At 44.0% G+C, this 25755-nt stretch overlaps 2 protein-coding genes across 2 annotated transcripts; one reads left to right on the forward strand and one right to left on the reverse strand.

Moving 5' to 3' along the window:
• Nucleotides 1-5270: 5270 nt before the first annotated feature.
• On the reverse strand, nucleotides 5271-7397 carry fam174c (family with sequence similarity 174 member C). The gene is made up of 3 exons (XM_062396136.1): nucleotides 7000-7397; nucleotides 6170-6286; nucleotides 5271-5969 (listed from the first exon to the last, which is right to left on the reverse strand). Exons 1-3 carry the CDS (start codon nucleotides 7287-7289, stop codon nucleotides 5966-5968), a joined length of 411 nt encoding a protein of 136 aa, XP_062252120.1. The 5' UTR covers nucleotides 7290-7397; the 3' UTR covers nucleotides 5271-5965.
• Nucleotides 7398-8226: 829 nt separating this feature from the next.
• si:ch73-60h1.1 (calcium/calmodulin-dependent protein kinase type IV) lies at nucleotides 8227-22009 on the forward strand. Its single transcript, XM_062395352.1, has 11 exons — nucleotides 8227-9035; nucleotides 10428-10506; nucleotides 10583-10645; nucleotides 10856-10938; nucleotides 11464-11536; nucleotides 14332-14422; nucleotides 15461-15535; nucleotides 15754-15829; nucleotides 16462-16588; nucleotides 18002-18154; nucleotides 18317-22009. Exons 1-11 carry the CDS (start codon nucleotides 8929-8931, stop codon nucleotides 18809-18811), a joined length of 1422 nt encoding a protein of 473 aa, XP_062251336.1. The 5' UTR covers nucleotides 8227-8928; the 3' UTR covers nucleotides 18812-22009.
• Nucleotides 22010-25755: the final 3746 nt, after the last annotated feature.

A 25755-nucleotide genomic window follows, 5' to 3' on the forward strand; every position in this document is an offset into this window, starting at 1 on the left:
ATTTATCTACTCATTGTTTCTTAAGTGTGTGCGGGGGGGGGGGGGGGGGGGGGGTTGAAGACACTCAAAATAGGTGTAGCACTAACCCCACCCCTCAATGTACAAGGGGGGGGGTCACCTTGTTTCTTTGCAGAATACAAATCAAATGGCCTTTTCCACTGGTGCTGAATCTTTTGTGAAGGACAAACAGCGACACCATGTGGTCGAGGTGAAGATCTTCATCACATCCTTCATGGTTTTTGTTGTCATCTCTTTTTATCATCCCTCCATCATCTCTGCTGATGGAGGGGAGTGTGTCCTTGACTCGACGAGCAGGGGCATGCTGGGAAATGCAGTATAACCGAGGAGCGCACTGTGACGTAGCACTTACACTCAAGACAGAAACGAACTGATGTCGACGTTTCCTTGTTTTCATATTTAATGTTTCTGTGGAAAAACGATTAATGTGAGAAATGAAGGAATAAATCTGTTGTTAACTCTTTTTTTCTGCATCCATCACAGTGCATTCTGGTCCTTGTAGTCCTTTGTGTTCAGGTTGTGTGGATCTACAAGGTTTGTGAGTTTTCATCAGTTTTTCGTAATGTCTACATTAAAGAATAAAAGTTCTGATGGCAGTTTATCAAGAGGGAGTGAGACCTCCCTGCTGTATCTGGTTTACAATATCTTCATTTGTCTGTAAAGTTTCCATATTTTATGTTTAAAGACCAAAATCTCATTGTATATTTTCTTATCTATGCTGATGACATTCCTGTTGTAAAGAATGCATTGATCTTATTGGCTGAGGAGCCACCCAGGGGTCAGAGGTCATCAGGTCCTGTGCTGCATGAGTGGAAAAATCTATAATTTAGTGACGAAGATTCAAAGAGAAAATGTGAAGAAACAAATGAATCTGTGTTCTGATAAATTCACCACCAATAAAAACCTGTTTCACTCAAAATCACTAATATTTTATTTAATCTTTGTTTCATCATGGGACGGAAATTAAACACACATTCAAATAACAGGACACAGAGCAGCGTTCTGTGTCCCCCCCCCCCCCCCCCGAAAGCCTCCAAAGAAAGACTCCTTGGTCTTCATCCTCCAAGTCTTCATCAGATGAGTCCTGAGGAAGACTTTGAGGATGAAGACTCGGAGGATGAAGGGTTAGGGTTTTCACTATTGGCTCATTGAGATAAGAACCTTCGTCGGACAGTTTTTAAACTTTTCAATCAGGACTAGTTGTGTCAGGTTGTCCTCAGGTCCTGCCCTCTGTGACTTGCACCTTCTACTGAAGCAGATCTCCTTCTTCTTAGAAGCTTCTGAGGCCTCTAGAGCTTTGGCCTCAGGAACAAGCTCGTAAGTTCTTAAGATGGCACCTTCAACTGTTTCCTACTCCTGCCTATCCTCTGGCATCTGATCGTGGTGGTGGATCCTGATCGCGGACTCTGATCACAACAAGTCTGATTGATATATAATATTTCTCCTCAGATACTCGACCATTACTGACAATAATCCATCAGGTCATTGATCTTCAGTTCTGCTACAAACTGTTTAATCAAAGCTGTAAAGACTCTGATCTTTCTGATCTTCTCTGTTACTCTGGACATCTGTTGGACTAGTGTCCGTCCTGGGAGACGGCTCCTCACATGTGTCTCTGAGGTGTCCACCTTCTTCACCTGTTGAAGGTCTCAGTAGTTTGACTCTTGAAGATCAGAGGACGTCTCACCTGGTTAAAGACTGAGACAAACTGGGACCTGTGAATATGAGACTATACTAATAAGATTTGATTGATTGATTGAACAGATTAAACTTCCTGTGCTTTCCTATCAAAAGAGTGAAAGTGAGAGAGAGACACACACACACAAACACCCCCCCCACACACACACACACACACACACAAAGACACACACTCTCACTCTCTAATTGAAACACGCCCCTCTCTCTCCTCTGGGACCTGTTATTGTTGGTGTCTCTCTCTCTGTGTTATCTGATTGGCTGCAGATGTTTATCTGTCGTCGAATCTACGCCCACACATCATTGGCTTGTAACAGTGGCCGGCCCCGCCCCCTCCTGTGATCCTGTCAGACTGAACTGTGGGAAAAATCCAGAGAGGCGACTCACACACCTGCCCCGCCCCCTCTGATGTCATAAAGACCTGGGTCACATTCATTTAAATCATTTAATCTGAATTCATTTCACACAGACAAACACACACACACTAGACACACACACACTCACACACACACAAACACACTACACACACACACACTACACACACACACACACAGAAACTGTAAGACACAAACACACACACACACAAACTGTAAGACACAGACACACACACACACACAAACTGTAAGACACACACACACACACACACACACACAAACTGTAAGACAGAAACACACACACACAAACACAGATACACACTGTAACAACAAGAACAGGAACCTCAATAAAAACTCAAATGATTTTTGATTTTCCTTTATTTTACAAATAAAAACAAATGAAACAGCAAATTTGATGGGTTCATTAATACACAACATAGTGGAGAAGAAGCCCCCCCCCCCCCCCCCATACACACGATCACAGGTATAAATCACATTCCATCTTTATCCTGATAAACAGAATTAAATTTCACAATAAAGTCCCATCACTGTTGTTACTCTAGAGGCTTTTATTATGAAGGTGTAACAGCTTCACAAGTTTAATGACGTCAGAGTCCGAGCCCCTGAGACGCACCTGAACGCATCACGACACAAACACATGAAATCAGCTGTTAGAATAAAACTGTTCAATTTAAACAATGAGAGAAAATCTGCTACGATAACAAACCACAGGTTTTAATAGAAGAATAAAAATAACATCACCAAACGTTCCTTTAACAGAAACTTCACATGGTTACTGAGGATTCTGCTTCCACACAGAACTTTATATCAACATGTCAACACTCTGACACACACAGACACACACACACAGTTGTGTTCTGGATTTTTAAACAGGTTCCAGGTGCGACTGGACTCCTCTGGAGCCAACATGGCGGATCAGGACCTCCCAGTGTCCACGGACACAATCAGCTGTTGCTGAAGCTTCGGACCCAGATTCTCCGTCAGAGTCGACCTCCGTCAGACTCTCACAGCTGGAGTGTGGCGACAGCGCCCCCTGCAGCCCGTCCTCCAGCTCCAGGCTCTCCGCTCGGCCCCGGGGGGCCTTCCCCAGGTTCTGCTCCGTCAGCAGCCGGCCCAGGAAGTCGATGTACCGCAGGGCGAGGCGCAGGGTCTCGTTCTTGCTGAGCTTCCTGTCGGGGGGGTGGGTGGGGATGATCCGCCGCAGCTCAGCGAACGCTCCGTTAACGCTCTGCTGTCGGCAACGCTCCCGACTGTTGGTGAAGATCCGCTGGACGCCCTGAGAACCGGAACCTGAGGAGAGGTCAGCTGGGGTCAACAAGAGGATCAGGACGATCAGCTGATCAACGATCAGATAGATGATTCATAACAAAGCATTATGTTTATATTTGATCAGTTACAATCAAACAGTTTTGTCCATCTTCAGCCTCCGTACCTGTCTCATCGTTCATCTCATCACACGGAGAAACTCTGAAAGTCTTCATGACCTGGAACACACACACAGACACACAAACACACACATACATGTCAGTATTTGTGTCATCAAGTTAAACCTTAGCATTAGTTTGTCTCTGAAAATGACCTTTGACCCTGTAACCTGTGAAATTCAATCTTACCTGGTGATGAAGGACTCTTGGCTCAGTGGCTCCTCAGCTGCAGGTTGCAGGTTCAGTGTCTGAGCTTCAGTTTCTCCTCAGTGTTTTATACCAACCTGCCCCCCCCTGAGTTTGAGTTCACACAGGCTCCTCCCCCTCCAGAGGAGATTCAGGGCTGACAGCAGCTTAATTGAAACACGCCCCTCTCTCTCCTCTGGGACCTGTTATTGTTGGTGTCTCTCTCTTGGTGTCATCTGATTGGCTGCAGATGTTTATCAGTCGTATGATCTACGCCCACTCATCAATGTCTTGTTACAGTGGCGGGCCCCGCCCCCTCCTGGGATCCTGTCAGACTGAACTGTGGGAAAACTCATCGCGTCAACTCACACAGGAGGAAGAGGTTTTATTATCTGGAGCTTTTAATGTGAAAGGGTCCCCTGAGGGTCATGTGACAGAAAATAAATGATAAACAAACGTGAGAAACATTCACACACGTTTCAATAAGGACATTCTGTCTGTTACACAAGTCAACTTCAATTTGTTATGGAAGAAAACTGATTAGAGATCAATTCCCTTATTTAATGGGGATATAATATAAATAGAATATGTAATATTTGGTAAACAATAATATAATAATATTATAATAATAAATAAGAAAAAAAATTATTCTACTGTGTTAAAACCATAACAAGAAAATGATGAAAAGAAACTCATATCATCAAATCTGCTGTTCCTGAAACTACAAACTAACTAACTAACAAACAAACTTACAAACAAACTTACCAACAATCTAACTAACTAACTAACTAACTCAACTTAAGATCGTACATGAGGTCAAACTGAACACAAACATGTTTTCGGTTTATTAGTGTTTGTGTTTCTTTGTGTGTGACAAGCTAATTATGATAAAGATTCTTATTAGATAATAGACAAAAACCATTTACTGATAGAACTTTGTAGTTTTGCTTTGTTGAAGAAGATGTACTTTCTTGATCCTTGTTGTTCTGGTTTGTTCCTCGAGGTTGATCCACTTCCTGTGAGTCGCTCTGGATAGTCGTCAGCTCAATGAAATGTAAAGTATAAGTATAATGTTATTACTGTTTTCTGTTGGTTGTGAATTGGGACATCTGCTGCTCACGTTCTGATACTAAATCGTTGAAGAACATCAGGTTATTTATTATTAATGATTATTATCTTATTTAATAACACGTTATAAGATTATTATGAATCTATTCTATTAAACAATGAAGCATGATCAGATTATAATTAATTATGTTTACAACCTGATCCGTTTATTTACTGTGTCGTCAGACCTGTGTGTAACTACAGGGGGGGTCGGGTTAAACCCTATCTGTCAATCAATCAAACTATATTTGTATAGCCCATATTCACCAACATCAGGATCCACCATCAGCTGCCACCTGGATCGTGGTCCACCACCATCAGATCCCAGCACGAAACAGGATCAACCAGTCAAAGGTCGGTTCTTCAGGTTCTTATCAGAACACGTTTATTTCTCAACATGTGACTGATGAAAGATTTTCTGATCCAACGACAAAACACTGAACTGTTTGTTTGATGATTTTAATCAATTTTTATTGATTTTATTCAGAAAGAGATTGTAACTGAGATTTTAGAAAAAGTTCAAAATCAAATAGCTTGCGTCCTGTGAACATCAGGAGCTGGAGATAACCAGTAGGTGGCGCTGCTGTTACCTTCGGTGCTGATTCACCACTGCAGAAGAAGAGATGATCACTGACCAAATCAAAGATTAAAGTAAAACACTGTGATGAAAGGTGAAGGAACCCTCTCCTCATTGGTCCACTGAACATTTCATCTGCTGTCCTTCAGCACCAAGCGAAGGTCATGTGACTTCTGATCATTTATGCACGAGCCTGTTGAACTGTTCAAACACGAACGAGAAAAACCTTCAGACTTTTATTTGAATGAACAGAAAAACATGAAGGGGGTGTTTTTGTTTCTGTGTGTGGTTGTGTAGTCCTTGGGGGCGGAGCTCCACGCCTCCTCAGTCTGACCACGCCTCCAACATGTCCGTCACAGGTTAGAAGCTCAGTGTGTCGTCATGGCAACCCGGATCACATCATCCGACGCCACGTAAAAAAATATTGATTATCCTGCTCGGCTCCCGGAGCAGCTGTAGCTTTGGCATTAATCTGCATTCATGGTGATATTAATACGAATAATAATAAAGCTTGGTCCATCAGTCCTGTCTCCCCTGATCCCGATCCACGTCTTCTTCTGGACTCATCTGAGCAGAGACACACAATCAGATCAGGACGTTACACAGCGCCACCACAGTTCAGGCTGAGAATCCAACTAGAAACTAATATTAACAAGTGTTAAACCTTCTGGAAGCAGCGAGTTCCCACACATGTAAATGATCTTCACGCGTTCTGGAGTAAGGCAGATGTACTTGTTGTGTTGTTATTGTGTAGTTGTGTTGCTGACCTGCGGAGGCTGCGAGCCTCGAACAGTGTGTCGTCCTCGTCCGTCTCCACCTCCTCCATCTCCACCGCGTCGTTCAGCAACAAACCGTATTTCTTCCTCTGGCCGGGTCTCTTCAGCCTGATGACATCATCAACATGAGACACAGTCGGTTCACGATCTCATTACATTTCAAAACATGTCATCTCCTGACAACTCGTTAATTCATCAGTCACATGTTGAAGAGCAGCTTACACAGTTTTCACCACTTTGTCTTTTAGTTAGTTTGCTAGTTAGTTAACAGGATGACACACTAACCTAAACTTTGTTTAGTGTATCAGTATCATCTGAATTGAGTCAGTGGGTCACATGACACAAAGGTATTAAAAACAAATACAGTTATCTCATATTCAAACAGGAATTTATTGATGGTCCCTGAGTGAAAGACTTTGGATTCAACTCAAACTAACTTCACTTTAACATGTTAAAGAAAAGATATCTGAGATTTCAAGAATACAGATGTAATATTACGATAACTGATAACTGATAACTAATAACTGATAACTGTGTATTGTATGTTTCAGAAGTTCAGTCGCGCTCCATGTTAAAAAACTCCAGAGAATCTCCAGAGAGCATTAGTTCTGCTTCAGGAATATTTACTGAATAAATGTTTTATTCTTTATTCTGGTAAAGATCGCAGAATATTTGTGGTTCTTATATTCTCTACAAACTAAGTTAACTGACCTAGTTAACCTACTAACCTGTAACTAACCCTCCACTGACACAGTTTAACTGTTGAACTTAGTTTGTGAGTGTAAAGTGAGTGGCTGTGACGTCACGGGGACGCTGCTGACCTCACGGCTCGGACCAGGAAGTAGAGCAGCCCGATGACGGAGACCCCGATGAGGACGTAGAAGCTCCTTTGGATCATGGAGCTGTCGACGGAGAAGCCGCTGAGCGGATGCCCGCTCAGGGTGGAGTTGGGCCGGCTGGAGTTAGAGCCGGAGGGCCGGGGAGCCGCGGTGCTGCCGCCGGAGCCTCCGCTCACATCCCCGGCAAACACCAGGCAGCAGGTCGGGAGGAGCACCGGGAGGAGCACCGGGAGGAGAACCGGGAGGAGCACCGGGAGGAGCGGACAGGTCATGTTCACACCGGGGACAGGAGCCGCTGAGGTCCGGTACCGGAGCTGAGCTTCTTCACGATAACGGAACTGTTTACACACACAACCAGGAAGTTCACACCCACTACTGATGACGTAGAGGCACGTGGGTACTCCCCCTGCGTTGGGCTGCAGGTGGGCCGCCTGTCAATCAACCTCACCTGTACAGCTTTGATCTGTCAATCACAATAAGCCTCACAACTAAGATATTCAGATATGAATCGGTCGGAACATTCTGTTTGCTTCCTGCTGAAGTTTGTTCTGAACCTCTGGACCTGCTGGTGTGTGTTTGTTGTTGTCGTGTTTTAACGTGTAGATGTTGTGTTTGTTTATGAACTGACGTCACAGCGTTACATCCGGACAGATCTTCCGTGAGTCCACCATCACCTCGCTGACGTCACTGTCGCTGCCTCACGATCAGACGTAGACAAACTGTCACAGCTTCTGTTGTGTTGTTTCTACAGTTGTGTTAAGATCAACAATGTCGTTTGCTGTTCTGCTATTAATATTTATTTTCCAAGATATGACAACGATATTTGTTAATATTTTACTCAAACTTCTTCCATTTTATTTCTGATATTTGTGAAAATAATAATGATAATAGGGTTATTATTATTGTGTTGTATTGACAGTAGCTGGTAGTTATGGGTGGTAGCTGTGAGGTTGCTATGTTACCAGATTCAAGTGATTGGATGAATAAAAATACAAAATTAAATAAAGTATTTGTATTAAATTGTTTTATTTATAATATGTATATTGATCATAATTTTAAAATGTACTTAATGTTAAAACCAGACATCAGTCGTTTCTTAAAGTTTCATCATAAAAATATTAAATGAAATAAAAGATAAATGTTGCTCCTCAGTTCATTTCTGAATCTGAAATAACGTCATAAATAAAACAACAATAAACGGACCACGTGTTTCCGGTGTGTTGCGGGTTTGATTCCCGCAGGATCATCTCGTCCAGATGTCAAGCAAACGTACATTTGTGTATTTAGCTTATTTCAGTATTGAGGTTGTTGTCAGAGGCTCCGGTGACTGACAGGTTGTTTGTCCAATGGCAGCGCGGCTCGGCTCTAGAGCAGCGCTGTGATTGGTGAAGGGGCCAGAGGGGCGGGGCTCCGAGATTACAGCTGGGGACATCTAGAGGGAATCAAACAGCGAAATCCGGCACCGAGGCAGTTCGGGCTCCGCACTCTGTTCGGGCTCCGGTGCAGCGCGACGCGGCTCCGGAGGGACCGAGCAACTCGACCAGTTCAACCGGGAGATCCGGATTCACCCCGGGAGGGGATGGACTGAACCGATCCGACATCTGAGGGTCTGAGGCCCGATGGAAGCTGCGACACATCCGGACCCGGAGCGTCTGGATCCCGGTTCCTGATCCGTGTGGGGGGGTCTCGGTGTTTTTTGGTTCCGGTCGGATCCTCGTCCGCGTGCTGGTCTGGATTAAAACGATCATGAATCATCCGCCTCCGCTCCTCTAATCAGGATTTAAATCTGAGATCGGATCTGGATTAGTCTGCTCCTGGTTCTGATCGGGTCGCATCTAACCCGCTCTGAACCGGTCCTGGTCCCGGTGTGATCCTTGGTCCTCTCTGGTCCTGGTTTCCTCTGCTGTCATCATGCCGACGTCCCGGCCTGGTTCGGAACCGGTGGAGTTCTGGGTCGAGGGTTCGAGGCGGGACGGGACGGTGGAGGAGTTCTACACCCTGAGCTCCGAGCTGGGCAGGTCTGGACCACATTGATGACGGGGACAGGGGGGACCACAATGATCAGGGGTGTCATGGGGGGGGGGGGGGGGGCAGGTCTGGGCCACATTGATAGGGGGGACAGGGTGGACCACAATGATCGGGGGGACGGGCAGGTCTGTACCACACTGATGAGGGGGACAAGGGGGACGGGTCTGGATTACAGTCAATGTGATCCAGATCCAGGGCCCTGCAGGCAAAGGGGTCTGACTGGGTTCTGGTAGGAGGTGGACCTGGACCCTCAGCAGGTTGTCTTCATTAATCACGTCTCCGCTTCCTCTGACTTTCTATTAACAACAGGTCCTGGACGCTGGCGTCTTGTGTCCGTCCAGCTCCAGGACACTGGACAGACATGATGAACAACCAATCAAATGAAGCCTGAGCAGACTCATGTTGTGACGCCACCAGGGGGCGCTCTACTAGATCTGGCTTAGGGGTTATAAATACAAATACAATATAAAATACTATTAATTACTATAAAATTACTGTTGTACAGACAGTTTATTGTTTGTGTGTTTACACATCCTATGTAAACAACAACAACAACAACAACAGTTCAGCAGAAACAGTGAAATGATGTCACCATCCGTTACCAGGTGACCTGTTGCCATGGAGACCAGCCACTGCTGTGTGTGTGTCTGTGGAAACAGACATTCACACACACACAGACACACACACACAGACACACACAGAAACACTCACACACACAGAGACACACACAGAAACACTCACACACACACACAAACACTCTCACTCACAAAGTCACACATTCACAAACACACACACTCAGACACACACTCACACTCTATTTTTAAAAAGTTGTATTTTTTCAAATTCAATCGACTGAAGAACACTTTCATACGTAGCTTTGTTTCTAGACGACACAACAGCTGGACCAGCTAGTGACACAACGTGACAGCCGGACTGTCGCACACACACTCAGCTGTGATCTAATATGTCGATCAGCTGAAACACACAAACAGACACACACACAGCTTTTAGTGATTGAAACAAACCGATGTGTTGTTACGTTTGCAGGATTATAAATTTGTCTCAAACTGAATAAGAATAAGAGAACTCTTCTTCATTATATGATGTCATGTGATCAGTGACATCATACACAACAAAACCTTTGCATCCTGTACGATGATGGACACAATCAGAAGGTCACATGGTAGGAAGGATGTCATTATGATGTCACTATGACATCATAATAGTAAAGTAATGCAGCAGATTGGAGACACTTTTGACATCTTATTTAGACGAATCAATCATGTCACCGTACAGTGTGAATGACGTCATGATGTCACATGTTCTGTGTCCGTGCTGCATTCACGATCCACTCGGTGCTCGTTGTTTTGTGTTTCCTGCAGAGGAGCCACGTCCATCGTTTATCGCTGTGAAGAGAAACAGACTCAGAAACTCTACGCCGTCAAAGTCCTCAAGAAAACGGTCAGTCATCCTCCACCAGGGGTCAGGGGTCAAACAGGTTCTGAAGTTCCTGCTGACTTTGTTTCTTCTGCTTCAGATTGACAAGAAAATAGTTCGTACAGAGATTGGCGTCTTGCTGCGTCTGACGCATCCAAACATCGTGAGTATCGTGTGTTTCGCTGCTGTTTGTTGTATGTGTCTGGAAACTGTGTATGTGTGTGATGTCATCAGTGAAGCAGGAAGTGGGTCAGTGTGATGTCATCAGTGGGTTCAGATGTCATTGTGGGAGTGGGGTTTAGAAGCTGTTCTCCATTCGAACCCACTGATCCCGGATCAGGTGTGTTATTGTTAATGTCTGATTCTGGATCAGATCCAGCTGAAGGAGATCTTTGAGACGGACACTGACATCGCTCTGGTTCTGGAGCTCGTGACTGGAGGAGAGCTGTTTGACAGGTGCGCCCACACACACACAAACACATACACACACACACAAAAGCAAGTATTTGTCAGGCATTGAGACAGACATGTTTCTAGAGGTGGTATCACAGGAACAACATCACCACTAGCCGACACATCTTCACAACAACATGCTGCGTTCTGGGCTGAATGCTGCTAGGCTACGTGGAGTCTAGAACAGATCGTGACTGGGTAAGGATTAGGGTTAGGGTAAGGGTTAGGGTTAGGGTTAGGGTAAGGGTTAGGGTAAGGGTAGGGTTTAGGGTTAGGGTTAGGTTTAGGTTTAGGGTAAGGGTTAGGGTTAGGGTTAGCTTCTGAAGGCTGAACATGTCTTCCTCTGTTATTCTCTGCTTGTCTGGTTGGGCCACTCGGGGTTGGTGGCTTCTGGGCCACCATTTGAGTCGGCCCGCCATAGACTCTAAATAGAGACTGGTGACAAACAGAGTATTTCTACACTGTCCCATTGAAGTATTTTGTACACGCAGACATCATGTGATATTTGAACATTATGTTTATTTGCAGGATCGTGGAAAGAGGTTACTACAGCGAGAGAGACGCTGCTCACGTCATCAAACAAATCCTGGAGGCTGTGGCGGTAAGATAATTCATTCACTGTTTCTTCTCTGAGACAGGAAAACAATAATATCACTACTCAAAAATATACAACGATGCTGACAACTGTGAATAAGATGTTTATGGTTTAGCTACTTTACTTATAGGTGTTGTCGTAGTTACACGTGTTGTTGTAGTGACATATGTTGTTGTAGTAACAGTTGTTATAGTTACAGGTGTTGTTGTAGTAACAGTAGTTGTTGTAGTTACATGTGTTGTTATAGTTACATGTGTTGTTATAGTTACAGGTGTTGTTATAGTTACAGGTGTTGTTGTAGTAACAGTTGTTATAGTTACAGTTGTTGTTGTAGTAACAGTAGTTGTTGTAGTTACATGTGTTGTTAAAGTTACATGTGTTGTTATAGTTACAGGTGTTGTTATAGTTACAGGTGTTGTTGTAGTAACAGTTGTTATAGTTACCAGTGTTGTTGTAGTTACATGTGTTGTTGTGGTAACAGTAGTTGTTGTAGTTACAGGTGTTGTTGTAGTTACAGGTGTTGTTGAAGTAACAGTAGTTGTTGTAGTTACAGTAGTTGTAGTTACAGATGTTGTTGTAGTTACAGTAGTTGTTGTAGTTACAGGTGTTGTTGTAGTTACAGGTGTTGTTGTTGTTGTAGTTACATGTGTTGTTCTAGTTACTAGTGTTGTTGTAGTTACATGTGTTGTTGTAGTAACAGTAGTTGTTGTAGTAACAGGTGTTGTTGTAGTAACAGTAGTTGTTGTAGTTACAGGTGTTGTTGAAGTAACAGTTCTTATAGTTACAGGTGTTGTTGTAGTAACAGTAGTTGTTGTAGTTACAGGTGTTGTTGTAGTTACAGGTGTTGTTGTTGTTGTAGTTACATGTGTTGTTCTAGTTACTAGTGTTGTTGTAGCTGCAGGTGTTGTTGTAGTTAAAGGTGTTGTTGTAGTAACAGTAGTTGTTGTAGTTACAGGTGTTGTTGTAGTTACAGGTGTTGTTGTAGTTACATGTGTTGTTGTGGTTACTAGTGTTGTTGTAGCTAACGTAGTTGTTGTAGTTACAGGTGTTGTTGTAGTAACAGTAGTTGTTGTAGTTACAGGTGTTGTTGTAGTTACAGGTGTTGTTGTAGTAACAGTAGTTGTTGTAGTTGAAGGTGTTGTTGTAGTAACAGGTGTTGTTGTAGTTACATGTGTTGTTGTGGTTACTAGTGTTGTTGTAGTTAACGTAGTGGTTGTAGTTGCAGGTGTTGTTGTAGTTACAGGTGTTGTTGTAGTTACATGTGTTGTTGTGGTTACTAGTGTTGTTGTAGTTAACGTAGTGGTTGTAGTTGCAGGTGTTGTTGTAGTTACATGTGTTATTGTGTTTACTAGTGTTGTTGTGGTTAACGTAGTTGTTGAAGTTGCAGGTGTTGTTGTAGTAACAGTAGTTGTTGTACTTGAAGGTGTTGTTGTAGTTACAGGTGTTGTTGTAGTTACAGGTGTTGTTGTAGTTACAGGTGTTGTTGTGGTTACTAGTGTTGTTGTAGTTAACGTAGTGGTTGTAGTTGCAGGTGTTGTTGTAGTTACATGTGTTGTTGTGGTTACTAGTGTTGTTGTAGTTAACGTAGTGGTTGTAGTTGAAGGTGTTGTTGTAGTTACATGTGTTGTTGTGGTTACTAGTGTTGTTGTGGTTAACGTAGTGGTTGTAGTTGAAGGTGTTGTTGTCAGTACTGTTGTTGCTCATGGCAGCACTGTTTAGCAGCTGCAGGTTTCTTATGTAACAGCTGCTTCCATCTTCCTGCTGAACAGATTAAAACCAGTGGATTAACACACACACACACACACACACACACACTGACCTACATTTAACATGCAGAAAAACATGCGCCTGTTTATCTGTGTGGCATTAATCTGCATCACCGAAACATCCTGCAGACCCTGAACACATCTACATTGTTTTAAACGTGGACCCGTTATGTTAACATGGATCTGGGTCGTGTCCCTCCACGTGGACCTGTTGTGTTATCATGGATCTGGGTTGTGTCCCCCCACGTGGACCCGTTATGTTAACATGGATCTGGGTCGTGTCCCTCCACGTGGACCTGTTGTGTTATCATGGATCTGGGTTGTGTCCCCCCACGTGGACCTGTTGTGTTATCATGGATCTGGGTCGTGTCCCTCCCACGTGGACCTGTTGTGTTATCATGGATCTGGGTCGTGTCCCTCCACGTGGACCTGTGGTGTTAACATGGATCTGGGTTGTGTCCCTCCACGTGGACCTGTTGTGTTATCATGGATCTGGGTTGTGTCCCCCCACGTGGACCTGTTGTGTTATCATGGATCTGGGTCGTGTCCCTCCCACGTGGACCTGTTGTGTTATCATGGATCTGGGTCGTGTCCCTCCACGTGGACCTGTGGTGTTAACATGGATCTGGGTTGTGTCCCTCCACGTGGACCTGTTGTGTTAACATGGATCTGGTTGAATCCTCAACAGTAACTCATCAGTTTGAAGTCACATTTTTAAATTGTTATATTTGAACGGACCTCATATATTTGGATCCAAGGTTTTTAGAGAAATTAGCTAAACTTTAGCACCAGCTGATATAAGATCAGGGGGCGAGGCTACAGGGGGCAGGAAGAGAACAATCGTCACTTCAGTTTTGTTATGTGGTTAAGTCCGTGCTGCCAGATCCTCCATAGACCCCCCCCCCCCCCCCATCACCACCATCACCTGAAGGCTCTTTGTTCCTGTCTGATCTGTTACTTGGAGCTGTATCTCCTGCAGGAGGCGCTGTTAGTGCTCAATGTGTAGTTCAGTGACATTGTGTATTTGTGTTTCAGTATTTACATGAACATGGCGTGGTGCACCGTGACCTGAAACCAGAGAACCTGCTGTATGCCGACCTGTCACTGGACGCTCCGCTCAAGATAGGTGAGGACCGTCTGAAGCAGGGGTTCTCGAAGTGGGGGGTGCGCCCCCCTGGGGGGGGTGCGGACACTCTCCAGAGGGGGCGTGATGTCACAGACGGTCACTGGTTAGTGAAGCTCCCTCAGTGGTGAAATGCTAGGGTCTGGACTGACACAAGCCAATCAAATACTGTCTCGTTCCTGATCCACCAATCGAAAGAGGAGTGTTATCATTCGAACGCGAGTTGCACGTACGCGTCCGAGGATCAAAGTAACTGCAGCTGGTCAGCGCTCACCCTCACTGAGACGACATCCTGCAGAGCTTGTGTGATTGCTCTTGTTTCCTCTATCATTCAGATATTCATTGCTTAATAAACAGTCTTTTTAAAGACTCACTCCTTCCTTAGTAAAACCGTCCTGCACTTGCAGCAGGCCTATTCGTAGCCTAATCTAAGGAGTAATTTGCTCCACAGTCTTTTTAGAAAGCTCATAGCCCAAAGAGCTAGCCCTCTAGCTAGCTAACGTCTTCCAACTGCAGCTAGCCCGTTTCTCCTTCACACCGACCTTTACATCTTCAATCATCAACGTGTAGCAACAAATAAATCACCAGCACTTGAATACGTTTCTGTGCGGTCCCTGTCTACATTGTGTACTGTTCGTTTTGTTAGGAACCATTGCCTAGCACAGCCTTATTCATTATTCGTGTGCAAGTCGCTCACAGCCACACGTACAAACACACTCACAAGACCACGACGTTGCAATTAGAACTTTATTAACATCACACACACTGTATCAGCAAACAAACACAACTATGGACAAGTTTCTGATTCGTAAAAGTCACGCAACCGATGCGAAGAAGACAAAGCTTCGCAAATATGACGAGAGCCATTTGCAGTTTGGTTTCACCGTCACTGTCACAACTCAGCAGCGTCCTGGTTTCTTCGGACTTGAGAAGGAAAAGGAGCAGAACTCAGGAACTTGTTAGAACCGATGACAGAGTAGTTATCATGACTCGTTATTACTCGTTCAGATCTGACAATTGAACTTTCTCTTCCTCTCTCAGCCGACTTTGGTCTCTCCAAAATCATTGATGACCAAGTCACCATGAAGACGGTCTGTGGTACCCCGGGATACTGCGGTTAGTGCTCCACCATTGACAGTACACACAGTAATACATGCAGATGGTGTATTATCAGTTGTACATGTAGTAGATGGTGTAGTATCAGTACCAGATGTAGTATATGGTGTAGTATTAGTACTAGATCAGTAGTAGTCATGTGGTATCAGGCAGTGTTGCGTTCAGGCAGGTGCTGCTCTGTGGGATTTCTCAGTTCCGTCCCTCTGCTCCGTCTTCAGCTCCAGAGATTCTGAGGGGAAACGCCTACGGACCTGAAGTGGACATGTGGTCAGTGGGCGTCATCCTCTACATCCTGTGAGTCAGACACACACACACACACACACACACACACACAATCACACACACACACACACAAACACACACACACACACACACACACAATCACACACACACACAGACAGACAGACAGACAGACAGACACATAGACAGACCCCCCCATACACATACACACTCACAGACACACACACACATGGTTTACAGCTTCTTAGTGAGGACACTTATTGGTATAATGCATTCCCTAGCCCCCCACCCTAACATCCAAACTAAATGCCTAAACCTAAAACCAAGTCTTAACCCCTAACAGTCCATTAAAGTGGATTGAAATGTCCTCACTCTGTAGGTTGTTTATTCAAACTGATCGCTTTACAAGAGCACACACACACACACGTGTTAAAAACATGTTTAACCTCCGTCACTGAAGCTTTTAACTGAATCTGAATCGAGTCAAACATGTCTCACTCCAGATTTAAATCAGTGTTTTTTGGCTCCGCCCCCATCACCATAAAACTATGGTTGTTGGCGTTAAATAGAAATTGACCTTTGTGTAAATATTGTTTTTTTTCCATATCCTTCCGGATGTACAGTGGTGCGATAACCATGTGAGAGATATTCTAAGTACTTAGATAATCTAAACTTCCTGTCTACAGACTGTGTGGGTTCGAGCCCTTCTTCGACCCGAGGGGCGATCAGTACATGTACAGCAGAATCCTCAACTGTGACTACGAGTTTGTGTCTCCGTGGTGGGACGAGGTTTCCCTCAATGCAAAGGACCTGGTGAGTTTCATCTCAACATGAAGTTTAACGCATCTTATCTCACTCAATAGTCCAAGATGTGTCTTAGCCAAAATATTACATATGTTTAACACATGTTTTCTAACTTTAGTCACCTACCGCCTTCGTCCAGGACACACATGCATTCTTAGTTGATGAAGGTTAATAACGTGCGACTGTTACATCCAGGTCTGAGGTGATTCGATTTGGAAACTTCAACTACGCTTCAAAGAATTTGAGGAAAACCTATGTGCAAAACTAATGTCATGTGGAAAAATGGAGAAAAAAAAAGTATTCCAATGAACCTGAACCCATTTTCTGACCAGCCCATTCTTCACGTCATTATTATTGGACATAAGTTATCCTCACATTTTTCCTCTCATGATCACCAGTGTTTTGAGGGACACCAGTGTGTCCTGCCTCCTCTTCCTTTAAATTACATTTGTCTAGAATCTAGATATACTTGAGACTTGATGTGCCCTTGGACTTGACTGGTGCCGGTCTTAAAAGACTTCAGACATGACATAAGCTGCTTTCAGACCTGCACTGAACTCTGGGTAAAGTCCTGAGCTTCTCTGGTGGAGTCATCTGCAGACCTTCTCTGCAGTTTCTTCCTCCAGGTAAGGGTTAACCCTAACCCAAGTACAAACTCAGGATAATGTCTGAACGAGTCAATGTGAGAACACGTCAGGGGACGAGTGGACGTGCCGGGGAGTTTTCTAACACGTGACGGACGTGAAACTGAAAGAATACAAATAGTTGTGGATGAGCTGAAAACAAAAACACGGATCTTTCCACAGCAGAATTTCTACGTTTCCTGGATGAATGTCTCCAGAGAAACTCAAACTCAGGAGAAAGTTCCCACTACAGTGTCTGGAAACGGCTTTAGATTTTTGTGAAAGGACTCGAGATGACTTGGACGTCGCTGGAGCGACTTGATACTTAATTTGTCTCAAACGACTCAGACTTGTGTAAATGATGTGAGCTTCATACTGATTCTTTGAATCCAAATCTTTGGTCTTATCTCAGTGACCCGAGACCTGATGTGAGACCATGTTTCAGAAGGATTTCAGACCTGGTTCAGCAGGGACTTGGATTCTATTTGGACCAACTTGAGACTTGCCTTGATTGAACTTGAATTGAACTTGAATCAGAACTTGATCTGGTTCTTCTGATTATTTTTGGAACAACCTCTGACCTGACATGAACTTGTACTAGACGAGTCCTGGACACGTTTGGAACAACTTGTGATTTAACATTGTTGGTTAAATAGTGTGGTCCTGGACATGAACTTGTAAAGAATTCAAACTAAACATTTCTGGAGTGACTTGAGACATTAGTGGACCAGAGCTTGTCTGTAATGACGTCAGAACCTTTTAGTTTATATTGATTTGAGACTCAATCTGCACTTATCAGGTGAGCAAGCTGATCGTTCTGGACCCTCACAAGCGCCTCAGTGTCCGGGAGGCTCTGCACCATCCCTGGGTGCTGGGGAAGGCCGCCCGCTTCTCACACATGGACACCACTCAGAGGAAACTACAGGAGTTCAATGCTCGGCGTAAGCTCAAGGTGAGACGACCATATCTAGAGGTCAAAGTTCATACAACACATCAAATCCACCAGTTTCTGTTTGTTGTCCACTGAGTCAGTTCCATTAGAAGAGTTAGAAACCAAACAGTAAAACCACCAACAACCTCATAAACCAGATGATTACTGTTTGTGTGTGGACAGGCTGCCATGAAGGCCGTCGTAGCCACCAGCCGCATGCACGAGGGAACGCGGCGTCGTACCGACAGCTGTGAGATTCCAGGCTCAGGGGCTTCAAGGCAGAGCAGCATGCAGCAGGACCAGCCTTCTGATTCCACAGACGGCGCCCCTTCAGACCATGAAGCCCCGCCCTCAGATCAACAGCCACAAGACGCCGAATCACAGCCCACCGACAAAAGTGCTCGTAGCCCCTCGTCTCCACGTGTTCTCAAACCCCCCAGCTCTGATGTCACGGCCACTGAGGCCCCCCCCACTAGGCCGCCGCTGCGGGCTGACGGGCTGCGGCAGGCGTCCGTCTGTCCTAAAACTGTGCTGGTCCAACCCCGACTGCCGCAAAAGAGCTGCTCCATGGTAGAGCCCACCTCCAGAGTTGAGGCCACGCCCTCGAGTCCCGGCAGCCTCACCAATGGCTTCACGCCAGTGGTGGAACCAGTCAGTAAGATGCCCCACGGCCAGTGATCACCTGACAGAGTGGCCCCAGTTTCATACTATCACAACAATCATGAGGTTCCAACGTCATTCATTTAAAACATTTTTCCTGTAGCCACCTCTTCCAAAGCTACGCCATCAGCTGTTGCTAACATGCTAACAGCTATACCCTCACAGTTGTTTTCTACCTGCGGTTGAGCTGCTGGTTTTTCGAGGTTTGTCCAGTTTCAGGAGTCAGGAATCATACGAGCTGTTTGTTTTACTGTGGTAAGAAAAACCCCAGAGCAGCTAGCACACGTCACAAACTAAGCTAACAGGAGCTGCTGAGGCTAAAGGCTAACTGAACCGGAAACCTCCCAAACATCCTCTAAACGCAGCCTTCGGGTGAAACCCGGTTTCTCGTGGTTATGACGTGAGAAGTAGTGTTAACGTTAGTGGGAGTGGTCAAGTATGAGCAGAATGCTGCTAGGCAACAGCAACATGGATGCTAAAATGACCTTCCTTTTAGGTTTAGGGCTAACACGCTGCAGGAAATCAAAAATGACTCATTGACCCGGAGAAGAGTCAAAGCCAAATGAAAATCAAGAAACTTTACAAAATGTCATTTTGTTATCAATGAAAAGTGAACTTCCATGGAAACGAGTCAGTGTTCATAGTCTCTGTTTCTGTGGCGGTGACAACCACCAGAGGGCAGCATTCACATAGACTGCTCACATCATATCAATAGTAAGGAAACTTTTCTGCTAAACTCTGACCTCTTGTTGAATACAGTTGTGATATTATCATAAATGATAATTTTCCAGTTATGTGTAAAACATTGCTGATTGAGTCAAGAGATTTAAATTTGTCTCTGAACATATAATTATATTGTAAATGTTGGATTTTATTGGTGGTTTATCTTCCATTAATAACAATTGCCACAAAATGTAAGAAGACGGAGGCTGGTTACGTAAACTCACGGGTTGAACCATACGACATGAGCACATCATCATGAACATGAGACCCTCAGACTCTTCAGGCTCAGATCAAACTAAGTCTCGGAGTTTGGTTCTTACCAAATTAAGAAACGTTTAACAACTGAATGTGAACCAGTGAAGTGAACGGTTCTGGAGACGTGTGGAATCCACTTCCTGTTAACTCAGGTTCATAACGTTATGTTGCTGGGAGCAGATCTCAGGTTCTGATCTGAGATCTGAAGCCTCATGTCTTTGATCCATGTTTCCTTTGATCTGTTCTGGTTTCACGTTGTAACTTAGAGACTAAAGAACGAACATCCTGTCGTCATCACCTGCGTGGGCGGAGCCTACCTGTACTCGACTCTGATGGTTCGTCTGACAGCGTCTGACATGTTCCTGTTGTCAGCTGGGGGTGGGGGGGGTAGTCTTTCTGTTTGAATGGAGGAAAGGAGTGAAGCTTCATCTGTTTGCCATGGTAACATCATGATGGTGTGACTAGCAGCATCAGCCCCTCCAGGCGCAGTACTCCACAGTACTACAGTACTCCAGAGTACTCTGAATGTTAAATGGTTTGTATTTATAAACACTTTTCTAGCCTTGATGACACTCAATGTCTTGACAGTAGTTATCCATTCACACACACATTCAAACAGAGCATCAATTAGCAGCACTTCTTGTTCTATGACGGGCAGTTGGGGATCAGCATTTTGCCCAAGGACACTTCGGCATGCAGATGGGGACGATTGGGGATTGAATCTTCTGGTTGGAGGACGACCGCTCTACCCCTCGCCCAGTACTCCCCAGTACTCCACAGTACTACAGTACTCCACTAGTTCAAATGCACCAAACGAACGTCCTCGTGGTTCAAACATTATATTGTCGGAGGTGAAGACTGCAGCTGCTTCCTCTTCTTCTTCTACTGTTTCATTCTGTCTCTACTTCCTGTGATTGGTCCAAAAGTCCAAACTGTCCAACAAAGTGTTTCCACTGCAAACCAACAGAACCTGGTTCAGTTTGATCCAGACCCAGAACTCCTCCTCTGCTCTGAAGAACCGTTCACACCTGATGCTCAAGTCCAGAAGCTCTGAAGCCAACCAGGTGTGAACGAGTCCGAGTTCTTCTTCTTCTTCTTCTTCTGGTTCAGAAGATGAATTCTTCCTCAGACGTTCATGACGGAGATGAGTGATTGTATTTTATTAAACTTTATTAACATGGAAAATGTGGACAGTGATATGAAGGAGTGAGAGCTTCTTCTTCTTCTTCTTCTTCTTCTTCTTCTTCTTCTTCTTCTTCTTCTTCTTCTTCTTCTTCTTCTTCTTCTTCTTCTTCTTCTTCCTCTTCTTCTCCTCCTCCTCCTTCTTCTTGTCTCTGTTCGGAGCATGAGTGTGAAAATAACAGATTTCTGCTTTTCACAGAGAAAAATCGACTTGGACTTTTTTATCCTTTCTACTCTTGTTGACTGAGTAGATGTCGTAGTTTTAGCCTCAGTGACATGTTGTGTTCGTGAGCTTCTATTGAAACCTGGTGTTTGTACAGAGCTGGTTTGAAAAGGACTGAGACTCGTTCAGTGTGATTCCAACATTACAGATTCAAACTTCTCATCTGATCTGAAACCACACGTTCTACCTCTTTTTCTACAGGGGCTTCCAATAGAGGAAACAAACCAACGGTGGCTGGGACACTTCAACCTGCACAGCGAAGCTTAGTCGAGTCATGTGACTGATCAGAACCAATCAGGAAGAGAACGTCTGCGTCATCGTTAACTAAAGTCCCAGTTTCTGTTCAGACTGAAACAAGACCAGTTAACACCAGTTTACACCAGTTTGAACCAGTTTAAGGGGGCGGAGCTGTCGAGCTGTGGTGGTGATCGCTGTGTGTTGTTCTGTCTCAGCCACCGTACAAACATGTTGGTCCCTTTAAAGAGGAAGTGAACACACAAAGCTCTCGACCTCTGACCTGAGGCTGAGGGGCTCTGATTGGTCGAGGAGCTCTGACAGAGGTGTGTGTTCCTCAGGTGAGAAACTCGGGCGAATCTTTACTCTTCTGTACAAACATGAATATTTTACTTATATTAATCTGCCTGTGGGGGCGTGGTTGGGGTGGGCGGGGCCTTGCCTGTAAACGTATCGTCTTGTGTTTGAGAAACCTGTAGCTCTTTTATTTTGAAGGATGAAACCTGTAGCTCTTTTATTTTGAAGGATGACCTATAAACTGTCATTGCATGTATTATTTAATTTTGTTGATCCAATCAGATTAAAGCAGGTTGAACTGATCTGAGTTCAGTTTCACTTCATCTTATCCACCAGGGTTAGCTCAACATCCAACCACATCCAGCCGAACACATCCAACCAAACATACAATCACACATCCAACCATTTCCAACATCCAACCAACATAAAACATCCAACAACTAAAGTTCACTTCACTCAAATGAACTTTAGTTTATTCCTGTTTCATGAGTTAAAACAACTGGAGAAAAATCACTAATTTGAAGTTTAAACTTTTTACAGTGTAACGTAATCTCCAAGGCTGACTTTATTATCAATATAATAAATAACATAACATATTTTAGGATCCTCTGTATATTTACTCGCACAGGTGACCTGGTCCAACGAATAGGAACACAACGCTCAGAGGACATCGGTCTAAACAATGTTTATTTAAATCATCACAAGTTTAGACACTGGACTCAGTATTGAGTCAGTAGGGGGCGCCATCTGAAACCTCATACTAAATTATACCAGACTGTCTGATCCATGTCGGTCCTGTGGACACAGTCTCCGTCTGTAGACCCGTCCCTCCTGGACCGTCCCACAACAAAACACAGACTCGCTCCTCCAGTCGGCTGCCGGCACCTCCCACACTGAGGTGGCACGGTAGGCTCCGCCCTCCTCCTCTGACAGAGACGTGCTAGCTGATGTCCCCAAGGTGTCGTCGACCCACCACAGGACGTCATGCGGAGGTGATCTCAGTCCAGAGACAAGACAGATCAGGAGGTGGCGTCCTGCATACTGAGACGCCGAGAAACTGAAGATCTGAATGAAAGGAGCTGAGGACGAAGAAGATCGACTCTGAGAGAATGTTTGACCCACAGAATGTGGCTCTAAAACACGGAAGCTAAATCATCTCTATCGTCCCCTGGTGGCCGGCGGCAGTATAGGTATAAACCTCCATGTTAGCAGATGGGACATGAACCGAACAAAAAAATCTAAGTAGACTAAGCAAATGTTTGTAAAGATGTTTCTGTCATGAACGACAGCCGAGACTGACTCTGGATTGGTCGAGGATGAGTATGGGCGGGACCTCAACACCACAGCTCCACCCCTTGATCAACAGACTCTGGCTGTAGATGATGTCATCATCTAGAGCAACAAGATTCGTATATCTATACATAGAAAGTGATTTTCAATCCATTCATTCGTTCAAGTGTTTCAGCTCCGTCCTCACAAACATTTCAAATATCTTCAGACAAAGATTTAGAAAAGGAATCAAACCTGCAGTGATGTGATGATGATGATGATGATGATGATCTTCCTCACAGTCACATGATTGTTCATTGTAGAGAAACGACAGCTGAGTTCCTCCACTGAAGAACACAGACAGAGCATCATACACACAACCACACACACATACATAGACAACCACACATACACCCACACAGATCAACACACACACACACACACATACATAGACAAGATTAAGAATAAGATGCATTTATTTGTCCCAGACACATGCAGGTAGGTAAATTTATCCTCTGCTTTTAACCCATCTGGTTCAGGACACACTGAGCAGTGAGCGACCATGTACGGCGCCCGGGGAGCAGATGTTGGGGGAGTAAGGTGCCTTGCTCAGGGGCACTAGACAGGGTAGGGAGACTCTTGGATTTTTGGACAGATCAATCCAGGTTCGTCTTTTGTTGTCTCTCCGTGGAGTCGAACCAGAGACCTTCTCTGCCCATAGTCCAAGTTTCTGCCACTAGACCACCGCCTCTCCGGCAACCACACATACACCCATACAGATCAACACACACACACACACATACACAGAACCACACACACAGAACCACAAACACATACATAGAGAACCACAAATGCACCCACACAGATCAACACACAGACAGAACCACACGCACACAGAACCACACACTAACAGACACACACAGAGACAACTTCACAAACACACAAACACACACACACACACAGAGAACTACACAAACACAAACTTTGTTGTGTCTCACCTCAGGATGATGATGATGAAGATGAAGGTCAGCGACGAGTTCATCCTGATCAAAATGAAAATTAAACGTTTACTCAAGTGATGATGATGATGACGTCATCACAGTTATGTTAAAAGCACATAAATATCTTATTCATAAAAAACTGAATTTGTTGTTGAATACAATTAAATTCAGACATTTAATTTAGAATAAAAAAAATTGTTATAAAGTTTTAACAAATCTATAATCTACCAGATCTGAGATGGTTTTAGAATGGCGCCCTCTAGTGTTGATTAATCCATCATCATGAGGTCTTGGCATTATTATTCTGTCAAAGATTAATTAAAACCACCAAGTTTACAATCTTTTTATTTTTATTATAAATAGTCACTTGTATGGATGACTTTATCTCTTTTAAATTCAGGTTTTCTATCTAAATAATATCTTCTTAGGAAATCATCTTATTCTTTAACCTCAATATAATTTGTATTATATTTGTTTTGATGTGTATTTGTACCTTGAATTAAACTGATTGTGATTTAATCCTAAATAGAAATCTTCACAATGATGGTTAAGATCAGTTTGAATCACGTAATATTCTTTAAAAGACGATATATTGTATTTCGTTTAAAGTCTTGATTATATTTACTGTATTTAGAAGAATTTATATATTAAAGGTTTGATCATCAGTTGTTTTTACTTTGAATAAATAAAAGCCTTTACCTGCTCAGTGAGTTTGTCTCTTCAGCATCAGTCAGTTTTTCATGTGGGACAGAAACGGATCCTCCTGTGGATTGACTGAGTCTGAGAAAAACAGAAAAACAGGAAACTGATTCAACTGCTGGAACCAGACACTTTCCACTGAGGCTGTTCACACGTGTTTATACTGATGAACAGTATTAATACAGTTTGTAGAAAACGAAAATGTAAACGTGAAATAAAATGTTGTTTAAAGAGTCAATCAATCAATCGATCAATCAATCAATAAATCAATCGAATTTTATTTGTATAGCCCATATTCACAAATTACAATCCGTCTCATAGAGCTTCAACATGGTGAGACATCCTCTGTCCTTCACCCTCAGCAAGAGTCAGGACAAACTACTAAAAACCTTTTAACAGGTACAAATACATAGAAACCTCAGAGACACATGTGAGGACCCGTCTCCCAGGACGGAACAGAAGTGCAATAGATGCCACGTGTAGGAGAACATCATCAATAATCAAAGTCTCTAGCACCACCGCGGTCCTGGTCCATCTCCTGTACCCAATGCCAACGTGACACAGGGTCCGCCACCAGCACCACGATCAGCCCACATGACTCAGAATCCGCCACACTGGATCCAACACCGCAACCCCCGGTGCACGATCCACAAACTGCAATCCATGGTGCAGCCACAGAGGCCCTGGATCTGCGGGTGATGAAGCAAAGGGATTCCGGGGAAGGGGGATAGGGATGGAGAAGAGGAAGGAGAAGCTGGAAAGAGAAGCTCCGTGTGTCATGTGTCATAAAATAGAACAAGTAACGTTCTGCCGCAATCAACAGATGTTATATTCAATTTACTAATAAATTCATAAATTCCTGTTTCTGTTGATAGTTTCCTGTAAACTCAACATCCGCTGAATCGATCAGTGCAGATTAATAATCAATAATCAATAATATCAAGTTCACTTCAGTTTGTTTGTCTCAGCACAGACTGATGACAGGACGTTTTAATTTGAAGGAGCTTGCCTGTCAACTTCATCATCTTCATCTTCATCTTCATCTTCATCTTCATCATCATCATCAACATCAACTTCAT

The sequence above is a fragment of the Platichthys flesus genome, chromosome 9 (genome assembly GCF_949316205.1).
Source record: "Platichthys flesus chromosome 9, fPlaFle2.1, whole genome shotgun sequence".
Classification (NCBI taxonomy): domain Eukaryota; kingdom Metazoa; phylum Chordata; class Actinopteri; order Pleuronectiformes; family Pleuronectidae; genus Platichthys; species Platichthys flesus.